The following is a 20,095-nucleotide window of genomic DNA, read 5'->3' as shown; positions in this document are numbered from 1 at the left end:
GCTCACAGAGCTGTCAGAAGGGACAGAGTGAGCACCAAAGGCCACAGTGCCTGACCACGTTTGGTGCTGTGCCCGTGCACATCATGGCTGCTGCTGTCTCTGATCTCTGGATTCCAGAAACTCTGACACTGTTGCCACTTGAGAGGGATGCATCTGCCACCACATTTGCCACCAAAATTGATTCCTCTGGCACCTCCTTCCTCATACTGCCTTCTCTCGGGCTAAAGTTGAGTTTAGACGTAATTGGCAAAGTCTCACCCGTGCTCTAGATACAAGGAAATCTGGAAAAGTGGGTGGCGGCGCCCAAAAGTGGGTGGTGGAGGCAGGTCTCATGACGGGGAAATTTCTCGTATATAGGGAGGCTGCTCAGAAGATACTGGGTGACCATAAAGATGACAAGTGCTCACTATGGTAACTTGGCATGATGACTCTAGAGAACGTTTGGATGACCGAGTCAATACATTTGGCCAGGTAAATTCAGTGAGTCAGACCTGACTGCCTGAGATTAACACACATCATAAAGTGATAACAGTGCAAGCAGCCATTCACACATGAAATAAAAATGGACAGAGCTTGAAGATGATGTGATGAGGGAAAACATCACACACCACTGAGCAGGAAAGAGTGTAATCAGCAAATGATACTGAAGAAATTGTCTGCCTGTAGGAAGATATATGAGGTGAGCTTCCTCCATGGTTTATTGTATGTATTTTAAATTATCTGTAAAAACTTAAGCCCTAAAAAGTAAAATTAATATGCAGTTGAATATTTAATATGTTTAGGATGGGGAAATAATTTCTGAGCATAAAAAAGTGGAAGAAATCACTAAGGAAAAGGCTGATGAGTATATTGAGTTTAAAATTCTGTAAGTTAAATACTATAAACAAAATGAAAACACTAACAAATAACAGAAAATATCTGCAACAGATATCATGGGCAGACGTTTAATACTATTAAGTCATAAAGAGCTCTTTTAAATAATGTAAGAAAAAATTCTAATATCCCACTAAATAAATAGGCAAAGTATACGAACAGACAGCTCACAAAGGGAGAAATGGAAATGACAAGTAAACAAATGAAAAGTTCAATCTCTCACTAATCCAATAAATGCAAATCAAAATAATGAAATACCAGTTTTCACCTGATTTGCAAATATTAAAAGCATACATGGTAATAATCATTTTCTGGTAATGACACAGTGAGATGGGTATTCTCAGTACATTGATGTAAATTTACAGGCTTTTTAGAAAGCAGAGTATTTTATGTCAAGAACCCTAAAAATAGTTCATGTCACTTGAACTATATTACTTGCTCTTCGTGAAATATATTTTAAGGAAATAAACAGAAAAGTACTCAAATACATATTTCAGGATGTTATTGCAGCATTATTTATGACAGCACAAAAAAAGAAACAGCCTAGATATAAAGCAGAAGAGTGATGCTTAAATGATAGTCCATCTGTATCATGAGTAATCTGTAGCTATTAAAAAACCTTCACATTTTAAAAAAATATTTAATGGCATAGGAAAATTATACTCACAGCCTAATTATAAAGAGCTGGATACAAAAACTGAAAATGGTCTTTTGACCCTATTTAAAAGTATGTTTGTGTGTATGTGTATACACTATCAAAAAACAGACCAAAGAAAAACCCCACATTATGCTAGTAGGATTACCAATTTCATTTTTGAAATTTTGGATATTTTCAGGTCCTCACGCATGAGTGTGTGTTAGCTTTAGAATCAGGTTTTTTAAAGTTATTTTGAAAGTGAACCGTTCCTTTTCTATGGATTTTAAACGTTTCACCAGTAAGATCCTATGTGCATATTGCTTCCACCCTCACCATCTGCCTCCAGTTTAAAGCAGTTAAACAGTGTTATGTTTAGCATTTTCCAATATTAGTAGTACTACTAAAGTTATCCCCTCGGTCTAATTTATCCTTAGTCAGCCCCATGGGGGTGATGGGCATATGCTACAATCTTCTACTCTAACATCACCTAGAAATGCATGCGTCTGCTGGAGGCTGGTGTAGGATCTGGGTGAAGATTGGAGTGGTTTTTTTATGACATATGTTGCCGGATAAAAATGTATTTTTTCTTTTTCTTTCTTTCTTTCTTTCTTTCTTTCTTTCTTTCTTTCTTTCTTTCTTTCTTTCTTTCTTTCTTTCTTTCCTTCTTTTTCTTTCTTTCTTTCTTTCTTTCTTTCTTTCTTTCTTTCTTTTTCTTTCTTCCTTTCTTCCTTCCTTCCTTCCTTCCTTCCTTTCTTCTTCTTCCTTTCTTTCTTTTCTTTCTTTTTCTTTCTTTCTTTCTTTCTTTCTTTCTTTCTTTCTTTCTTTCTTTCTTTCTTCCTTCCTTCCTTCCTTCCTTCCTTCCTTCCTTTCTTCCTTTCTTCTTCTTCCTTTCTTTCTTTTCTTTCTTTTTCTTTCTTTCTTTCTTTCTTTCTTTCTTTCTTCCTTCCTTCCTTCCTTCCTTCCTTCCTTCCTTTCTTTCTTCTTCTTCCTTTCTTTCTTTTCTTTCTTTTTCTTTCTTTCTTTCTTTCTTTCTTTCTTTCTTTCTTTGAGTTAATTGCTGTTGGAAAACATTACAAAATAATTCTGTAAAGCAGAACTTTTTCCTATATTTTCTAGTAACATAGATGATGTTAATTAAAAATATCTTGAGTAAAATTGTTCTGTACTAAGGTTTATCAATTAGATATTCTAGATTATAGAGGAAACATTTTGTTTTGCTATAGCTTCCTATCAGAAAATGTGAAAGCCAACCCCTCACTTAGGTATTACCTCCTTGAGTTTCCATCTGATAGCACATTTTTAATATTAGGTTTTAAATCATTCTATGAAATTATGAGCTTTATAACATTTGAAATGTCTTTTAAACATTATAACTTGATTAAATGAATAATCAAGTGTAGATGTTTTTATCTTCATTTAATGTCTCAGTAAAACAAAGCCAAATGTTCCTACTCTAGTATCCTTGGGAAACTAGTTCAGGTCGAACATTGGCCAGAATTCACTGATGATATACCCAGGCACAACACCACTCCTGTCCTATTGCGCCACGAAAACCACGATCTCCCAGTCGAATGCAATGACTTGTAAAATAATGTTACTCAGTGTGAGTACCCTTGCAGGATTTGGGATCAGGAACCATTTTCTACTAATTGACTATTTCTCTTCCTTGCTTCCTATGATACCTTCTTCTGTATTTCTGTCCTTGTTGGCTCCTTTTTGTTTTCTCACCCATTTTAACTCTTGGTATCCCTTGGGTTGCACCCTTTGTCACCCTTTTACTTGTGACAGTCACTTCTTGACCAAGGTCATCTGATTCATGCACGTGCTGATTTTTCTTGCAGTTTTATCTTGGGCCTTTCTCCTGAACACAGGTGCCTGTTTGTACTTACTGGCACTTTCTCCATCTGAATGTGTCCCACCAGCATCTTAAATCCAACTGTTATTCAATACCAAGTTTCTTATCACCATTTCCATTTATTCTCAGTTATTGGTAACATCATCCACATGGTCACCCAAGCCAGCAACCTCAGAAGCATCTTTTGTTAAATCCTCCCTGCTGAGTCTCCCCTGAAATGTGTTTTACACCTGGCTCCTCTCCCCAGCCAGTGGCTCAGGGCTTTTGCAATGGAAGGAGAACCGGGCTCTGTCTTTCTGCATACTCTCACTGCCTCTCAAATCTCTCTTCTACATTGAAGCCATTATTTTTTTTAAGGCGTGAACTTAACTACATCTTTTAACTAAAGGAAAGCATCCCCATGGTTTATCGTGACATATACGAGTGTAGTGGTTCCCAAAGTGTGATCCACGGACAAGCAGCACCTGGAGACCAGTTAGAAATACAGACTCTCAGGCTCCAACCCCTACTCACTGATTAGGTAACTATGGGGTTGGTGCCCAGTGATCCGTGGTCTAGGAAATCCTCAAGGTGATTCTGATGCACTCTGCAGTTTGCGAATGACTGCACTGTAGGTCCTAAAGCCTTGCTGCACATTACAGTCACCTGTGGAGCTTAAAAAATTACCCAGGTCCCAGACCAATTAAATCAGAAACTTCACATGTCTGGCCTGGCATCAGTATGTATCTTTTTAAAAGCTCCCTAGGGAATGTTGATTCATAGTAAGGTTAGAGAACAACTTAATCTATAAAATTCACTTTCTTTAGCAGAGTCTAAAGCAGTGTTTCTCCAACTTGAGTGCACACTGGAATCACCTGGGAAGCTTTAAAAATGACTGATACTACCCTCACCCCAGTCCCCATTCTGATTTAATTGGACTGAAGTGTTACTTGGTCCTTGGATTTCTTTAAATTCCCTAGGCTATTTGAGTGTAAAACCAATGTTAAGAGTGACTGTTCTAAAGCTATCCTGAAACTCTAGTGTGCTTAAGAATCCCCTGGAGTACTTGATACAAATAGGGACCCCACAGTCCCATCCAGGTCAAGAATCACCTGGAATACTGCCCTAAAGGATAGTTCCAACTGGCCTTCTGATTTCTCTAGTTCAATCTCCATCCTTTCTCTATGCTCCCCACCATTTACTGCCCTACAGCTCCCCCTCAGTGGCATCATGTTACTTGGCATTCCTTAAATATACCTTACTTAAATCATTGGGGAAAATATAGATCGTTAAAGCCAGTAAATGGTCTTGAATCAGTTGACTAGCCTTTTGGAAAAGAAGCAAACTAACCATCTTACTCCTTAAATCAAATAAATCCCTTGTAGATACAGAAAAAAAAATTAATTAAAAAAGCCCATAAAAGTACTAGGAGAAAATATGGTTGCATTTAGAAAATAATTTGGGAGTGGGGAAGGTCTTTCCAAACAAGGTACAAAACCTTGTAAGCCATAAAGGAAAATGGTTGATAAATTTGATTAAATAAAATTTTCTCTGCAGGTGAGTTATACCATAAGCAACATTAGCAGATAAGCACAAATGGGAGAAACATCTTCAATGTATTGACAGAATTGCCTCAATATACAAAAAAAAACCCCAAACAACAAATTAATTTCAAAAAAGGACTAACATAACAACTCAGGAAGAAAGTATGAAGCAAGTAGTTTGCACCAAAAAGAGACAAATGGTCAGTTAACATTTTAAAAGAGGCTCAGTTTCACTCATCCCAAGGAAATGCATATCAAAACAATATGATACCACCAAAATCTGAAAAAATTCTCTGTTGGCAAGATTGAGGGGAGATGGGACTTTCCTGGTGGTGCAGTGGTTAAGAATCTGCCTGCCAATGCACGGGGCACAGGTTTGATCCCTGGTCCAGGAAGATCTCACATGCTATGGAGCAACTAAGCCCATGTGCCACACCTACTGAAGCCTGCATGTTCTAGGGCCCGCATGTCACAACTACTGAGCCCACATGCTGCAACTACTGAAGCCTGCACACCTTCTCTTGTTGAGAAGCCACTGCATTAAGAAGCCCACACACCGCAACTAAGAGTGGCCCCAGGCTCACAACGACTAGAAAAAGCACATGCGCAGCAACGAAGACCCAATGCAGTCAAAAAAAAAAAAGAAGAGAGAGATAAAGAGGAGATGGTGTTCCAAATACCACTAGTGACAGTGTAAATTAGGGCAGTGTCTTTAGAGAGCAGTTTAGTTATATGCACCACAGTGAAAAGTGAACTCACTTTTGAGGCCAGTCGTTCTGCTTCTAGGAATTTAGCTCTTGGGTAAAATCACTTAAGTATTCAGAAGATATTCACTGAATAATAAAAACACTGAAATTAGTCTAAATATCCATTAATAGAAGACTGAGTAAATTATGGTATAAGACATAATGGAATTTTATTTGGTGCTAAAGATGACAGAGATTTAGATGAACTGATATAGAAAGTTGTAGTTAGATTAACAAAAAACAGCAATTATAGAATATATATATATATATAAATAGTTGACAGGATATAAATAGTTGATGCGTTAGAGGTGCCTACACTCTGTGCAGTTGAACATCTGAGTCTAACTTCGAGTTGGCCCTCTGTATCTGAGGTTCCTCTGATTCACAAATCCTCTGCATCCGTGGTGCATATCCACACATTCAATCACCTGCTGAACATATGTGGTACTGTAGTATTTACCACTGAAAAATCCACATGTAACTGGACCAGCACACTGTGTTGTTCAAGGGTTAGCTGTATATATATGTATATATATATATGGGGGTGTGTGTGTATAAAAATACACACATATATATGGTATGGTATTATTTGGGGAATTTTTAAATACACCTAATATATATCCATATACCTACATGTGTTTCTGGATAAATCCATATATCTGAAGAGTAAAACTGGGGGTGGGCAGGCAGCATGGGCCCCATAGCTTGTTGTGGTGCCTGGCACATAGTGAGTTCATTTTAAGTGTTTGTTGAATTAATCAATGAATGAGAGTCAGAGGCTAGGAGAGATTTTCAGTCTTTATTTTATACCTCCTTGAACTATTTGCATTTTTTTTACAATGTATGTAATTGCTTTTGTAATAAAATTAAGACGTAAAAATGTGCTGTTCGCTTTGGAGACTCTGTCCCTTTGTTCAGTTTCCTCTGCTTCAAAAGGCTTCTTTCCTCTCAGCTACCACTTTCCTTCAGGGTTCGGATGAAAGGGTACCTCTGTGCAGCCACCCATTCTTCTCCTGAATTCGTGGCTTCCTCACTTTATGTATACATACCACTGTGAGTGCAGTACCCCATTATGTTCTGTTGGGTCTTTCTTTCCTGCCTGGTGGGTGAGCGCGTTGTCAGAGATGGTATGATTCATCTAACTTCCTCCAAAGGCTACCAAGGGTCTGCCACATTGTAGCCAAAAAGGAGGAAGATATGGCAGCCCTTTCCTGTCCAACTGCTAAGCACTGGTCTGCGATACAGTCATACTGACCTGACACCCAAAGTGATTGTTTGGTTTTGACCCTTTGAGTGTTCTCAGGATACAAAGGTCTAGCTTAAACACAGTCTCCAGAATGACAGTATTTCATTTCATCCAGCATGAATGCCAATGTCACTTGAAGGAAGCCTGCATATCAATTAGCTTTGACTTAATAGGTCTAGCAAGGTACCTAGCGTGTACTGACTCTCCCCCAAGCTTTACTGAGATATTAATGACATATAACATATGTAAGTTTAAGGTGTATGACGTGTTGATATGATACAAGTATGTATTGTGAAATCATTACCACAGTTAGTTAACTTAAGGTTAGTTAACTTCTATATCCTCTCACGTAATTACAATTTTTATGTTTGGTGATAACATTAAAGATTTACTCTCTTAACACTTTTAAGTATGTAATACAGTACTGTTAATTATAGTCACCATACTACACGTTCAATCCCCAGAACTTATTCATCTTATAACTAGAAATTTTCACCTTTTAACAATCTCCCCATTTCTCCCACCCCTGAGTAACTGGCAACTAGATTTCTACTCTCTATTTTTGAGTTTGAGTTTTTTCAACTCCACATATAAGTGAAAACATACAGTATTTCTCTATCTTATTTCACTTAGCATAATGCCATCAAGGCCCATCCATGTTGTCACAATAGGCAGGATTTCCTTTTTTTAATGACCAAATAATATTCGTGTGTGTGTGTGTGTGTGTGTGTATCCCTTCATCCATCGAGGGGCACTTGGGTGGTTACCATGTCTTGGCTATTATGAATAACGCTGCAGTGAACATGGGAGTGCAGATGTCTTTTTGAGATAGTGATGTCATTTTCCTTGGATAAACATGCAGAAGTGACATTGCTGGATAATATGGTAGTTCCATTGCTAAGTTTTTGAGGCATGTCCATAGTGTCTGCACCAGTTTACATTCACACCAACAGTGAGCCAGCGTTCTCTTTTCTCCACATCTTCGTCGTTTGTTATCTCTTGTCTTTTTGATAATAGCCATTCTGACAGGTGAAATCTCATTGTGGTTTTGATTTGCATTTCCCTGATGTCTAGTGGTGGTGAGCACCTTTTCATGTACCTGTTGGCCATTTGTATATCTTCTTCGAGAAAGTGTCTATTCAAGTTATTTGCCCATTTTTAATCAGATTGTTTGGTTTTTTGTTATCGAATTGTATTATTTTTTTGGATATCAACCCCTTATTAGAGACATGATTTACATATATTTTCTCTCATTCAGTAGGTTGCCTTTCCATTTTGCTGATTGTTTCTTTTGCTATGTAGAAGCTTTTTAGTTTGATGTAGTCCCATTTGTTGTTTATTTTTGCTTTTGTTGCTTGCCCTTTTGGTGTCATATCCAAAAAAATTGTTGCCAAAAACCAGTGTCAAGGGGTTTTTTCTCCATTTCCTTCTAGTAGTTTTATAGTTTCAGGTCTTATATTTAGTGGGATAAGTAAATATTTGTTAAACGATCTAATATGCCAAAGTATGTACCTGCTGTGTACCCAGTTTTTCATTCAGAGGACCTTAAAGACCCTGTTGTGCTTTTTAAGAGAGTAATCACAACTTTTTTCCCTGCCTCAATACACCCCAACATACCTGAAGAGTTCAACACCTTATAATGAATGACTGTGGGTCCTTAAGGTAGTGATTTTCTGAAGGCTGATATTTGTGCATCCAGAATCTCTGGGTTGCATGTGATTTGAAACAAGCTCCCCTCACCACACCCATCAGTTATATGCTAAAAATATGGATACATGTATAGACCATAAATAGAGTAAGGCCCTGAATGGACACATCCCTATCATGGATAGGGGCAAATCATGCTTTTTGCAAGGAAGAATGATTAGGACAATTAGAATGATTTTAGTTTCGCCTCTGATAATCACTGGTTGAATTGAGCCCCTCATGCTTTGATTTTAACCTTTCTAATAATTTTACATGTTCTAATATTACCTGGGCCAAATGTTAGGCCTTCTGCTTATTAAAAAAATGAAAGAATGAGATGTACAGTTTTAAGGTATTTCAGCTTTGAGCAATCAAATGATAAATAGTAAAAGTATAAACAGTGTTTATGGTTAATGAGTGTTTTCTTCCCTATAACTGCCTTATTCAGAGACTGATTTTTTTTTTACTATTTTTTATTAATTAATTTTTATTGGAGTATAGTTGCTTTACAATGTTGTGCTAGCTTCTACTGCACAGCAAAATGAATCGGCCATGCATACACCTATATTCGCTCCCTTGTGGATTTCCCTCCCATTTAGGACACCCCAGTGCATTAAGTAGAGTTCCCTGTGCTGTACAGTATGTTCCTCTCAGTTGTCTATTTTATACATAGTATCAGTGGTATATATGTATCAATCCCAATCTCCCAATTCCTCCCAACCCCCCCCCCCCACCCTTTCCCCCTTGGTATCCATATATTTGTTCTCTACATCCATGTCTCTGTTTTGCATAGAGAATTTTAATCTTAACCCAGGAACGTAGGAATGATACACAGTTTAGCTTGGGGGGTTCCTGTTTTAGAGGAAAGGAGAAATTGTGGAAATAATTGAGTTTAGAGGAGAGTAGCAATAGGACTTGAGTAGAAGACGTGTAATAACTTACTTGATTAACCTAAGAGGACACCTGTGACCAGGTGGGATTTTGGGACATGGTAAGATGCTATCTGTTTGGGTTGATGGGAAAGGAATTTCCAGTCTTAGTCCTGTTTTGAGACTGCTTGGAGGTCAGAGTGAAGTGAATGTATAAAAGGGACATTGAATTATTAGAGCTGAGACAAGAAGGTGGGGAAGTTGAGTTAAAGAAGGAAAGGGGGGAGAGTAAAAAATCCGAGACTGCCTGGTTGAGAGCTCTAAGTGGCTAGTGAAGTCTTGGGCTTGACTTACAGAGTACAAGAAATTCTAAGGCTGGTAGTTCTCAGCCCTTGCAGCTTACTAAAGTCACTTCATATAAAAGGGGTAGACTAGGACCTGGATATTAGCATTTTTAAAGTTTCCCGGGTAATTCTCCTGTGCATCTCAGATTGAGAGCTGTTTGTTGATCTAAGGGCATGGAAGAGGAGAGGCGGAGAAAAATATTAGAGGAGTGTCTTGGGGACAGGGAATTTCCAAGATCTTGTATAGTATGGTTGATGGGAACTGAAAGTTGGAATTCTGATTTATTGGGTACTTGGCACATTACATATTATTTTATTGTGAAACAATAGAATTGAATGTCTTTGATTCTTTTAAATCTCCAGATATTTCTGGGGTTAGAAGCTGAACATAATTAACTATTAAAAAATACATAACACATTATTTTGCTCTTTTCAGATGGAATGCCTTTGTATCAGAAGCCAAAGGAACACTTGCCATTTGTTAAATTGGACCACCTTAAATTTAGTATGTATATTTTTAAGGGGAGCTGAAAGGAAGAGATTTATAATAGAGAATGCATTTAGATTACTTTTAGCAAGTTATATGGATATGCACTATTTCATTTAAATACTTCTTTAACTAGAAATTACTTAGCAATTGAAGCAAACAATCTGAGAGGAACCAATTTCCTGATATTGTCCACCCCTCTTCTAGGTAAAAATGGAAATTCTTTGTATCTAATTAATAAAGAATTGAAATCCCTTCATGTAAGATAGAAAAAAATATGCACACCTTAGGTTACATTCTTTAACTCAGTCTTTTATCCACATTCAGAGACTACGTAATTATCTAAGATTAATAGAATGCATCACATTTCATAAAACTGCATGAAACTTAGGAATATCTGTTATAGTAGCTATGTTCTTACCTCCCCTACCTTGACCTTACAGACGCTCCTCAGTAACTTTAAACAAAGGCTAAAAGTTATCTCTTCTCTATTGCTGGGAAGATGAATTACTATAGATGGGAGGAAAACATACAACTAAAAATCAACTTTCTTCGTCTCTCTTGACATTCATCAGTCTTTACTCGGGATCACCTTGAGATGTGACATCAATTCAGAGTAATAAGGAAGGGTCAATGAAAACCTAAAACATTCTCAAGAACCCATTATAACACATCTCCCAGGGATTTGTGTCAATGCCACAGCATTTCAAATACACTACACAAATTTCAGAGGAATGGCTTCTTGAAATGAAGACAGTAGGCATCTGTGAGAGTCTTATGACACAGAAATTCACCTGTTATTGGATCTGTCTCTCACTGACTACATGTTTTCCACCCTATAAACTCATCAGTCATTCCGTAGGAAGCAGGGCATGTCCATTTGTTAAGTGTCTGTTGTGACACAGTACATTCTCCGTGTGGTATCATCATTGAGAGTTTGTTTTTAGTGAATAATTTTGATACATTTAAGGGCTTTGATCTAAGAAAATTTCTTTTGCACATGAATAAGGATCCATAATTGGTTTCACAAGATGAATCTAGACTTGGTGATATATGGATCTCCTATCAGTAGATTTTTAGCTTTTTGGGTCTTGTTTACCTATTTAATCTGTTCTTGGATGTAGCTCAAAGCTCTGTATATAAAAAGAACTTAATACATAATTGTCAAATTAGAAAAAAATACATTTCTAGTTTACTGTATAACAGGGACTAGGTTAGGCACTGAGAGTTCAAAATATGGTTTTTGTATGTCTACACATATAACCAGAGTTTATCCCTTATCAGCATTTAGAATTATATGTTAGTGAGGAGAAAAGTGAAATACAGTATACATATCATTACATTTAATTTTGTTTTATCTATGGTGACAGGACTTAGAATGATTGAAATGATCTTTACTGAAACTTCAGTAGTTAGCCTGTAGAATTTTCCTGCCCTGCAAACCTTTGACTAGTACCGTTGTCAAGTCTGGTTATATCAAACAGATTAAGGCTATTAAGTCTGTTAGGCACTAAATAATATGAGCTGGAAAAATGTTATTTGCTCTCAAGTACAATAAGAAACTGTAATAGAATTTTAAATGTTTAACTGAGTAATATAAATGCTACGTATAAGAGTGTAACATTGTTATATGTGATTGCCTACAATATGGAACATAAGTACATTTTAATATATTTAAAATTATTTGAAGTGGTGCCTCCATAAATAAAAGAGCATAAATCCCACCCAGGTTTTCAAGGGTTTTTTTGCATTTTTAAAATTAAGTATCGTTGATTTACAGGATTGTGTTTCAGGTATATGACATAGTGATTTGGGGTTTTTTGTTTGTTTGTTTGTTTTTGCAGATTACATTCCATTACAGGTTATTACAAGATGTTGGGTATAATTCTCTGTGCAATACAGTAAATCCTTCATTACTTATATATTTTATACATAGTATCTAGTTTGTTAATCCCATGCCCCAAATTTGTCCCTCCTCCCCTGCCTCTCCCCTTTGGTAACCATAAGTTTGTTTTCTATGTCTGTGAGTCTGTTTTGTCTCATATATAGATTCATTTTGTATTACTTTTTAGATTCCACATATAAGTGATATCATGTAGTATTTGTCTTTCTGTGTCTGACATTTCACTAAGCATAATACCCTCAGGTCCACCCACGTTGTTATAAATGGCAATATTTTGTTCTTTTTTATGGCTGAGTAATGTGCTATTGTATATATGCCCATCTGTTGATGGGCACTTGGGTTGCTTCCATGTCTTGGTTATTGTAAATTTCTTCTCATGCTCCCAAACCCTTTCCTCCCTCAGTCTTCTCCATCTCAGTTAAAGCCACCATCTATCTTTCTTTCTCAATCCTAAAATCTAGGAGTCATCCTTTTTTTTTTGGCTGTGCAGCTTGCAGTATCTTACCTCCCTGACCCGGGATCAAAGCCAGACCCCAGCAGTGAAAGCACCAGGTTCTAACCTCTGTACCACCAGGGAATTTCCTAGGAGTCATCCTTGTTTCCTCTCTTTTCCCCATCATTTCACTCAGTCTAGTTTTTCAGTAAATCCTTTTGGCTGTACCGTCAGAACATGCCTGAGATCTAGTCCCATCCTGTCCAAAGCACCATCATCTCTTACCTTGTCTATGCCAGTAGCCTCCTTACTGATCTCCCTGCTTCCATTCATGCCTGCTTAGAGCCCATTGCCCACAGAACAGCCAGAAGGCTCTTTCTAAAATGTAAATCAGATCACACCACTCCCCTCTATTAGGAGAGGATTGATAAATATTTGTTGAATGAATTAATCAGATGGCAGTGAGTAGAGGTACTGAGTAAGAAGGGATGGCAGGGATGGGAAAACCAAAAGAGGTACAGAGAGGCCAGATTTTGAGAATGCCTTGATTTATTGGGCATAATTCTGTCTTTACTTGAAAACCCAGGCATAAAAGTCTGTTTATTGGCCTGCTGTGAACACTTCACAGCTCGCCCTGAGAGAACACCACTGAAGGCCAATCAAGGTTTTTCTCTGTCCACTTAGAGTCTAAACAGCTGCCCAGGTTTAATTAATATTCTGCAATTATTTCTGGAGAGGAGCCAGTTTCTGAGACAGCTAAGTGAAAGGAGAATTTCTAACTCTCTTCTTGTGTCAGCTGGATCTGGTAGCATAGACCTAAACTTCTCAGGTGAAATTGAACTGTTATTTTTCAAAGTCCACCCAGCTTGAGATCCCAGCATAACTGTTCCATTGCCCCCTTTATCTGCTGCCATACATCTTGCAAGGGGGTCCCAGGTTTGGTCCTGTGAAGTTTGGACTTAAGGTTTTTCAGCAGTGTCAATTGGTTGCTGTGAATCTCCTGCAGAACAATAAGAAACACAGCGCTGGGTTGTTGTGGTGTAAAAAAGTCACAACTCATTTAAGCCGATCATCAAATAATGACAATGTGGATTCAGGTGGGGGCTTACTCTTTGATCCACCAGGAGTTTCAAATGGCAATTATCATTAATTCTTGTATTCCCTCAGTCCCGATAGAAAATCAGGGCAACCAGAAACTATCATTTTGTGAACAGACAGCTATTAAAAGCACATTAATAATCTATAGTGGGTATAGCATATGTCTTTTAAAAAGATTTGCAGCTTGTTTCTCTGTGGTAAAGACACAGGACTTCTCCAACCTAATTACAAAGCAATCAAACAATTTAATTAATCTGGAAATCACTTTCTTAACAATAACTACCTCTAAAATGAGGCACCCTGTGTAGCTCCGTTAGGTAAAGTACTGTTTTGATGTACTGCCTGTGTATTAGCCATGCTAGTTCCCGCTGGGGTTTGTGGAGTTAATTACCTATTCAACACCTGACCATTACTAAGATTTCCTTTACCAGGTCAGAAGCAGCAGTCTATAAAGTGTCCTGGCACTCAAACATCCGAGAGCCAGGAAATTCCTGTAAACAGCAGGATTTGAGTTATAAGCAAGTGCTGCACATATGGGCAGAGAATTAACTGGCACCAGTTTTCATTTGAGAGTCTCTCCGGTATTGCTTTGCAGATGGGTGGATGGATTCAGAGAGCAGCGCTGTGAGCAGTGAAGGTCAAGTATAGGACTCTGGTTTCAGTCCATCTTGCTTTCTCGTCCTAGGGAAGTGCTGTGCATGTTCACAGTAGTCTGGTCCTCATCTCCAAATTAAGAATATATATGGTGTGCTTTATAATTCAATCTGTTCTGAATTAATGTTGCTTTGTATAACAAAATAGTGTCCCTAAGTCTTAAGATACAACACAGAAATCAATTTTTATTTCAAATAAGAACAAAGACCTCAAAGATTGACTTCTGCCTATCTGATCTGCTACTCCTGTGATTTCTCCCTAAGGAAAATTGAGGACTTTTCTGTAACAAATGACACAAAACTCTCTAGAATACTTATCTACCCTTTTCCTCTACTGTTACTACCACGCCACTTCTCTCTAAAAGGCCACTTCTCTCTAAAAGGTCCCTGTTAATGGAGCAGTCATTCTCCCAGGCTACTCACATTGGAAGCATCCGTCACTTTCAGCCTGTAATCTTTCTCATCACTTATTTCTAATCCATCCCCAGTCACGCTTGGCTTGCTCACCAGACTGTGCTTTCTATTGGCTTTCCATGTCATAGTCTAGCTCCTCCTTGGCGATGACTCTGTCCACTCAACATACTCACACCAGGTTAAAATCTCTAGTTTCTCTCTTGCGTCCGAACATCTCTTAAGGCCTTCTGCTAGGTGTACCCAAACACGTAGTTCATAACTCATTGGCTTTACCAGACTGAATTCTCTGCTTGTAGAGAGCCTGCCTCTACTACATTGCCCTGCTGTGTTTAGGTCAACACTGTCCCCTTCCTGAAGTCCTTCCATTTCTTCTCTTACCTCGAGCTTGCTGAACGGAGCTCAAATTAAGCTATAGTCTCTTGTCCTTAAGGAATTATCAGGTATTCTAGTTCATGCCACCCTCATTTTCTCCAATATCCCACTGCACTTAAGGGCCTGTGTGATAATGTGGGGTGTGTGTATTTGCATTTCAACTAGATCTTTAGTTTGACATGAAACAAGAAGAAGGACCTGTGATTAGTAAGATAATACAAGTGGCTTTATAGTTTAGAGTTGAGGAGCTTGTCAATGGGTGGGCTTGGAAAGGCAGCATAGAATGGGAAGGCAAAACGCAAAGATGAGAAGTGGTTAATGGTAGCCCTGGGTTTTTGTTTTTGGTGTTTGGGGTTTTTTTTAATATCTTTATTGGAGTATAATTGCTTTACAATGTTGTTAGTTTCTGCTGTACAAAAAAGTGACTCAGCTATATGTATACATATATCCCCATATCCCCTCCCTCCCACCCTCCCTGGTTGTTTTGGTTTTTTTTTTAAAGCAGTGTGAAATTAACCTACCTCTGTATCTCTTATCTCTGCCCATTCATCCTCAAAGTGCTGGGCCGCCATGTATTACAAGATGTTACATGACTTCCTGGAGGACCACTCCTTAAAATCTATAAAAGTGAAAAGGTTTTTAAGATAATTCCTTGTTTCTCCCTCCTTCAGATTCTTAAAAATATTTAATAAGCTCTCTCTAGTTGTTCTGGTTGATCTCATATAATCTCCAGATATAGTGTTCTCTTTATAAAGAACACAGGGCTAAGAATTTGGTGCCAAGTTTCACTGGCCTTATTATTTATTCTCAGTGAATAGAGTAGCAGGGATTGTTCTCAGAATGCCTTGGCTTCAATCAATTGTTTTGTTTCTCATAATTTACTGGTAGGTTGCTCTATGTGGGGTGCAAGCAAAGAGGACATTTTTTTCAAATAAAACCAAAATTGACGTGGAGATTTCTGGCCTTTGATTTGTTTCCCTTTAGAAACAAGATTTCTAGCCACCTTGAAATCAAGACCTTTTAAGGAATATGAAGAGTGAGGCATAAACGAAAGTGGGGAGGGGGGCAGAGGGAATGAAGGCTGTTTGGAGAAGTTCAAAGAACTTAATTTAGCTGTGTAGATAGATAGACAAAAAGAGTCCTGGATTACTAGATGGCAAATGCAGAATCCATTTCTCCAGGGGCCCAAGGAACAACAGATGCAAAGGCATGATAAATTTCATTGTAGCAGGGGGAAAATGCTTTTCGATTCACTATCCATAAAGAAATGGGCTTTTCAGCACTTCCCAGTTAAATGGCTTTAATTGTGCTGTCTGTCATAAACTTAATGGCATCTCTTGATGCCATCACTATAAAATCTGCAACTTTAAGTTCACTGAAATATTTCAGTAGAGGTAGCCAGTCCAGAAGTCCTCAAGGTAACACTGAAATTGTCTACTGTAACGCGTTAATCTATGATTTTTGCGCAGAGGTAATAAATTGTTTACCTTTACAGCTAGGTACTGCCTGGAAGGTACCATCTTGTATTCCTTACACCTAATTACAATTGTCACTTCCGGTGAGAAATCAATAATGTGGAACTGGCTTGTTGTTAAGGATTAAACATGTCTTCTTGATTTATTTTCTGTGTTTCAAGAACATACAGGATTAGTTTGCAGCCTTTCCTAACCTCCTTCTTTACACCAACTACAGTCCCATCCGGTCCTCAGGCAATTCTGCCAACCTAGTTAAACACGCAGAGAGAAGCAGGGTGGTCCGGAGTGCCCTTGCACCTCCCCTAACCCGCTGCCTGCCACGCTTTCTCAGTGATCAGCGGCAGGTTGCATGTTCTGATGGGGAAAGTAGCACGTCTGCTGAGGAACTGCCACCTTACAGCAAGCAAGCCGTGCTCCACCTGCCTTGGGAGGACTTGGGGAGGACACCCTCTGCCGATTCTGTGTGACTGTGGCTTTTAAAGGCTGCCTGACCAGTCACCAGCCGGCTGCTTAGGAGCAGAAGGACTATTGAAGAAAACACTGCTGGGCTACTTGGCCATGCTGAGCTCGAGCTGGGTCATTTGAGGAATAGGTCTGCACTGCTGGGTTCTCCCCAGTATTTTATGCCTTGTTCTGACATTTCTCCCTTTAAAATATATACTTGGAAATATGAGGATTTATTTTTGAGAATTCTGACTTTCATTCGGCTTCTGTAAATAAAAATACCAAGACTTCCTCCCCAAAATAGAAAGCCCCACCCCCGCATTGAAGCATATACGTCTCCATCCATCCTGCTGTTGGAATCGTTAACATCTGGGAGAGTAGGAACCGAGACATTCGTATATTCATTATTCCGTAGGACTGAAATATTTAGATTATTGAATATATGGAAGACTGCCGGTTAGTGATGTAGGATTGTGTATTGTTATACTACGCACTTGGAAAGCTGTACAGGAGCTCAAGCCGACCCCATCTCTGTTCCAAGTAAAACTAAAACATTTTTTGAAGAGATGGACATTTTACCAAGGTGTATAGAAACTTACTACTAAAAAGAAGAAGGTTCTGGATGTATATAATGACACAAAAACAAAATCATGATGTCAGTTTTTTTCTTCTTTCCCTCTACAGGAAATAGCCCTCAAGATAGTCCAAGAAATTTCTCCCCCAGTGCCTCTGCCCATTTTTCATTTGCACGGAGGTAAGGACTTCTTGTGAGTAGAATAATGAAGTGTTACGTGGACAGTCCCACCCCCCAGCCCACTCCACCCACTGCCTTCTGAGGTCCTTTCCTTATCATATAGGGCCTTCTCTCAAGCTCCCCTGGCCAAAGACAGCATTAGGACACTGCGGAACTTTGTTATAACACTGCTGCTTTACCAGTCTTAATAATGATTTCTGCCTCATGTTAGAGTTATATGTACCTCTCTTGGTTCTTCCCTAGATGATGGGCTCCCACTGAGGGCAGGAAGAAACCATTTCCACCTTTTCTCCTATCCCTAGTGCAGTGCCTTATACATGTTTTGATATTCAACAGATTTTTACTGAATTATCCAAGCTGGTATTTCATGGACTTGATTCCTCTATGTGTCCTAGTGCAATTGTTTTTGTTGTTGTTGAAATACTTTTTTTTAAAAATAAAAACGACCTTCCTTGGGATCAGAAGGTATAAACGCTACGGTGCCTCTTTCCTTAAGAACAGCAAGCCAGCAATTTATTGATCTCCCTGAGATAAAGCCATGAGGATGTTTTATGTTTTCTCTTCCTATCTTAGTTATTGGACACCAAATATCAAAGATGTATGTCTCATATCTGGGTCAATAAGTCATGAGAAAGTGTTGTTGCTCAGAGGATAGTGGGCATGTGATCTGTTATCAAACCTTTTCAGTTCAGGGATCGTCTACTGTGATTTCTCCCAGTCAGAGGAATCGACACAGCCACCTCTTCTGTGTTCTGTGTGTGGAATTTGTGTATTTCATTCACCCTGTCACATTCCAATCTTCACCTCCCTGGGTTCCGTCATCCGTCTCACATGTGTACACCCTGCCCTCTTCCACACAGGAAAAACACACAAAAACCAAAATTGCCCCTTTAGCCAGGTTTCTGAATATTCAGGATGAATTCATTTCATGGTCTGAATGTCCTAGATATTTGTTGAATTTTCTTTGAAGACCTAATCATACCTTGAAATGAATTAAAGTAGCATTTAATTGAAACATAGGTAGGTTAAAAAAATAGATTTAACACATGCTACTAATGGCAAAACCTGCAGTGTCTTCACTGCCATTTGTCGGCTTGTAATGCATTTTATGTTACTAAATCCAGAGAAAAGGATCCGCTTGCAGTGTTTACAGAATTCCCAATAATTAAGATTCTCTTGTAAAATCACACATTCCCCACCATATGGTAAATGCCTATGTGTACCAGGCCTCCACCATAGGGAGGACACAAGAGTAATTAAGATGTGATCCCAAGGAACTTTCTGAGACCCATACCCTGACTTTCCCCAATTCCAGCATTGATTCTTTTAATGCTCATTTTAAGCACCGTAAAGAAAATGTGACAATTAACCAGTCCCACAAAGCCTGTGTTTGTTTCCCAGTGGATGTTAATTCACGATGGCGCTACCATTGTAAGTGAAAAGGGAAATCTTTATAAAAATTGATGAAAAAAAGCACACACCATAGTCTTTAAAATACATTTCTTAAAAAAAAAAGGGGCGGGGGGGATGCACTTAATTACTTTAAGTAAAAAGAAAATGCAAATCTCATTATAGCCTGCATATAAACGTGACCAAAATCATAGTCTTTTAATCCTGCCAGGTTTATAAAAATGAAGAGAATCTAATAATTAAGTGGCTGACTGGAGGACAGATGAATCTGGTTTCTGTGCTATAAAAAAAATTACATAAACCCCTAGGCATGTTAATTTTTGACAAATAAACCATAAACCGTAACAGAAGATTACCACAGGAGACCTCTGGTTCATTTTGCAGGAATTTCCAGATGGAACCCCCTCCACACTCTTCAAAAAATATTAATTTAGATTAGGACATGAGTGATCATCTTTTTAAACTTTTATTCAAGTAAACAGAACCCTGTGTTTGCTATGAAAACTCAAATTGGCCTATTTTTATTTAACATCTGGCATCTTTCTCTTCCATTTTAAACTTGATTTTTCTTTCAAGAAACATGGAAATTCCACTCATGGAATTTCCTACCATTTGACATGCATGTCTGAGCCCTTAGGAAGTAATGCCATTTTGGGCGTCCCACATTTTATTATTTTGTATATTCAGTCCAACAGAGAGGAGAGATTGCCCTATTTTAAAAATTATTCTTGGGTGAAGGGGTGAAGGTCAGACCTCTTCATCTTTTCTGATCTTAACTATAATATGTGATAATTTACTCCCAGTAGACATCCCCTGTAACTTACTAGCTGAATTTCAGACTGGAAAATAGGATGACACACACTTGCTTTCCAC

At 38.3% G+C, this 20,095-nt stretch overlaps 1 protein-coding gene across 13 annotated transcripts in view; it reads left to right on the top strand.

Moving 5' to 3' along the window:
* MAST4 (microtubule associated serine/threonine kinase family member 4) overlaps positions 1-20,095 on the top strand; it is a 554,707-nt gene that overhangs the window by 460,006 nt on the left and 74,606 nt on the right. For 10 of the 13 annotated variants that reach the window (XM_057742007.1, XM_057742123.1, XM_057742017.1 and 7 more), the window contains one exon: positions 17,743-17,812. The exons of the other annotated variants lie outside the window; for them this stretch is intronic. In XM_057742007.1, the coding sequence (XP_057597990.1) occupies positions 17,743-17,812 (70 nt within the window). The remainder of the gene's footprint in view (positions 1-17,742; positions 17,813-20,095) is intronic. 13 annotated transcript variants of the gene reach the window in all.

The sequence above is a fragment of the Hippopotamus amphibius genome, chromosome 1 (assembly GCF_030028045.1).
Source record: "Hippopotamus amphibius kiboko isolate mHipAmp2 chromosome 1, mHipAmp2.hap2, whole genome shotgun sequence".
In the NCBI taxonomy this organism is placed as follows: Eukaryota; Metazoa; Chordata; class Mammalia; order Artiodactyla; family Hippopotamidae; genus Hippopotamus; species Hippopotamus amphibius.
This window is presented reverse-complemented; position numbering and strand designations above follow the sequence as displayed.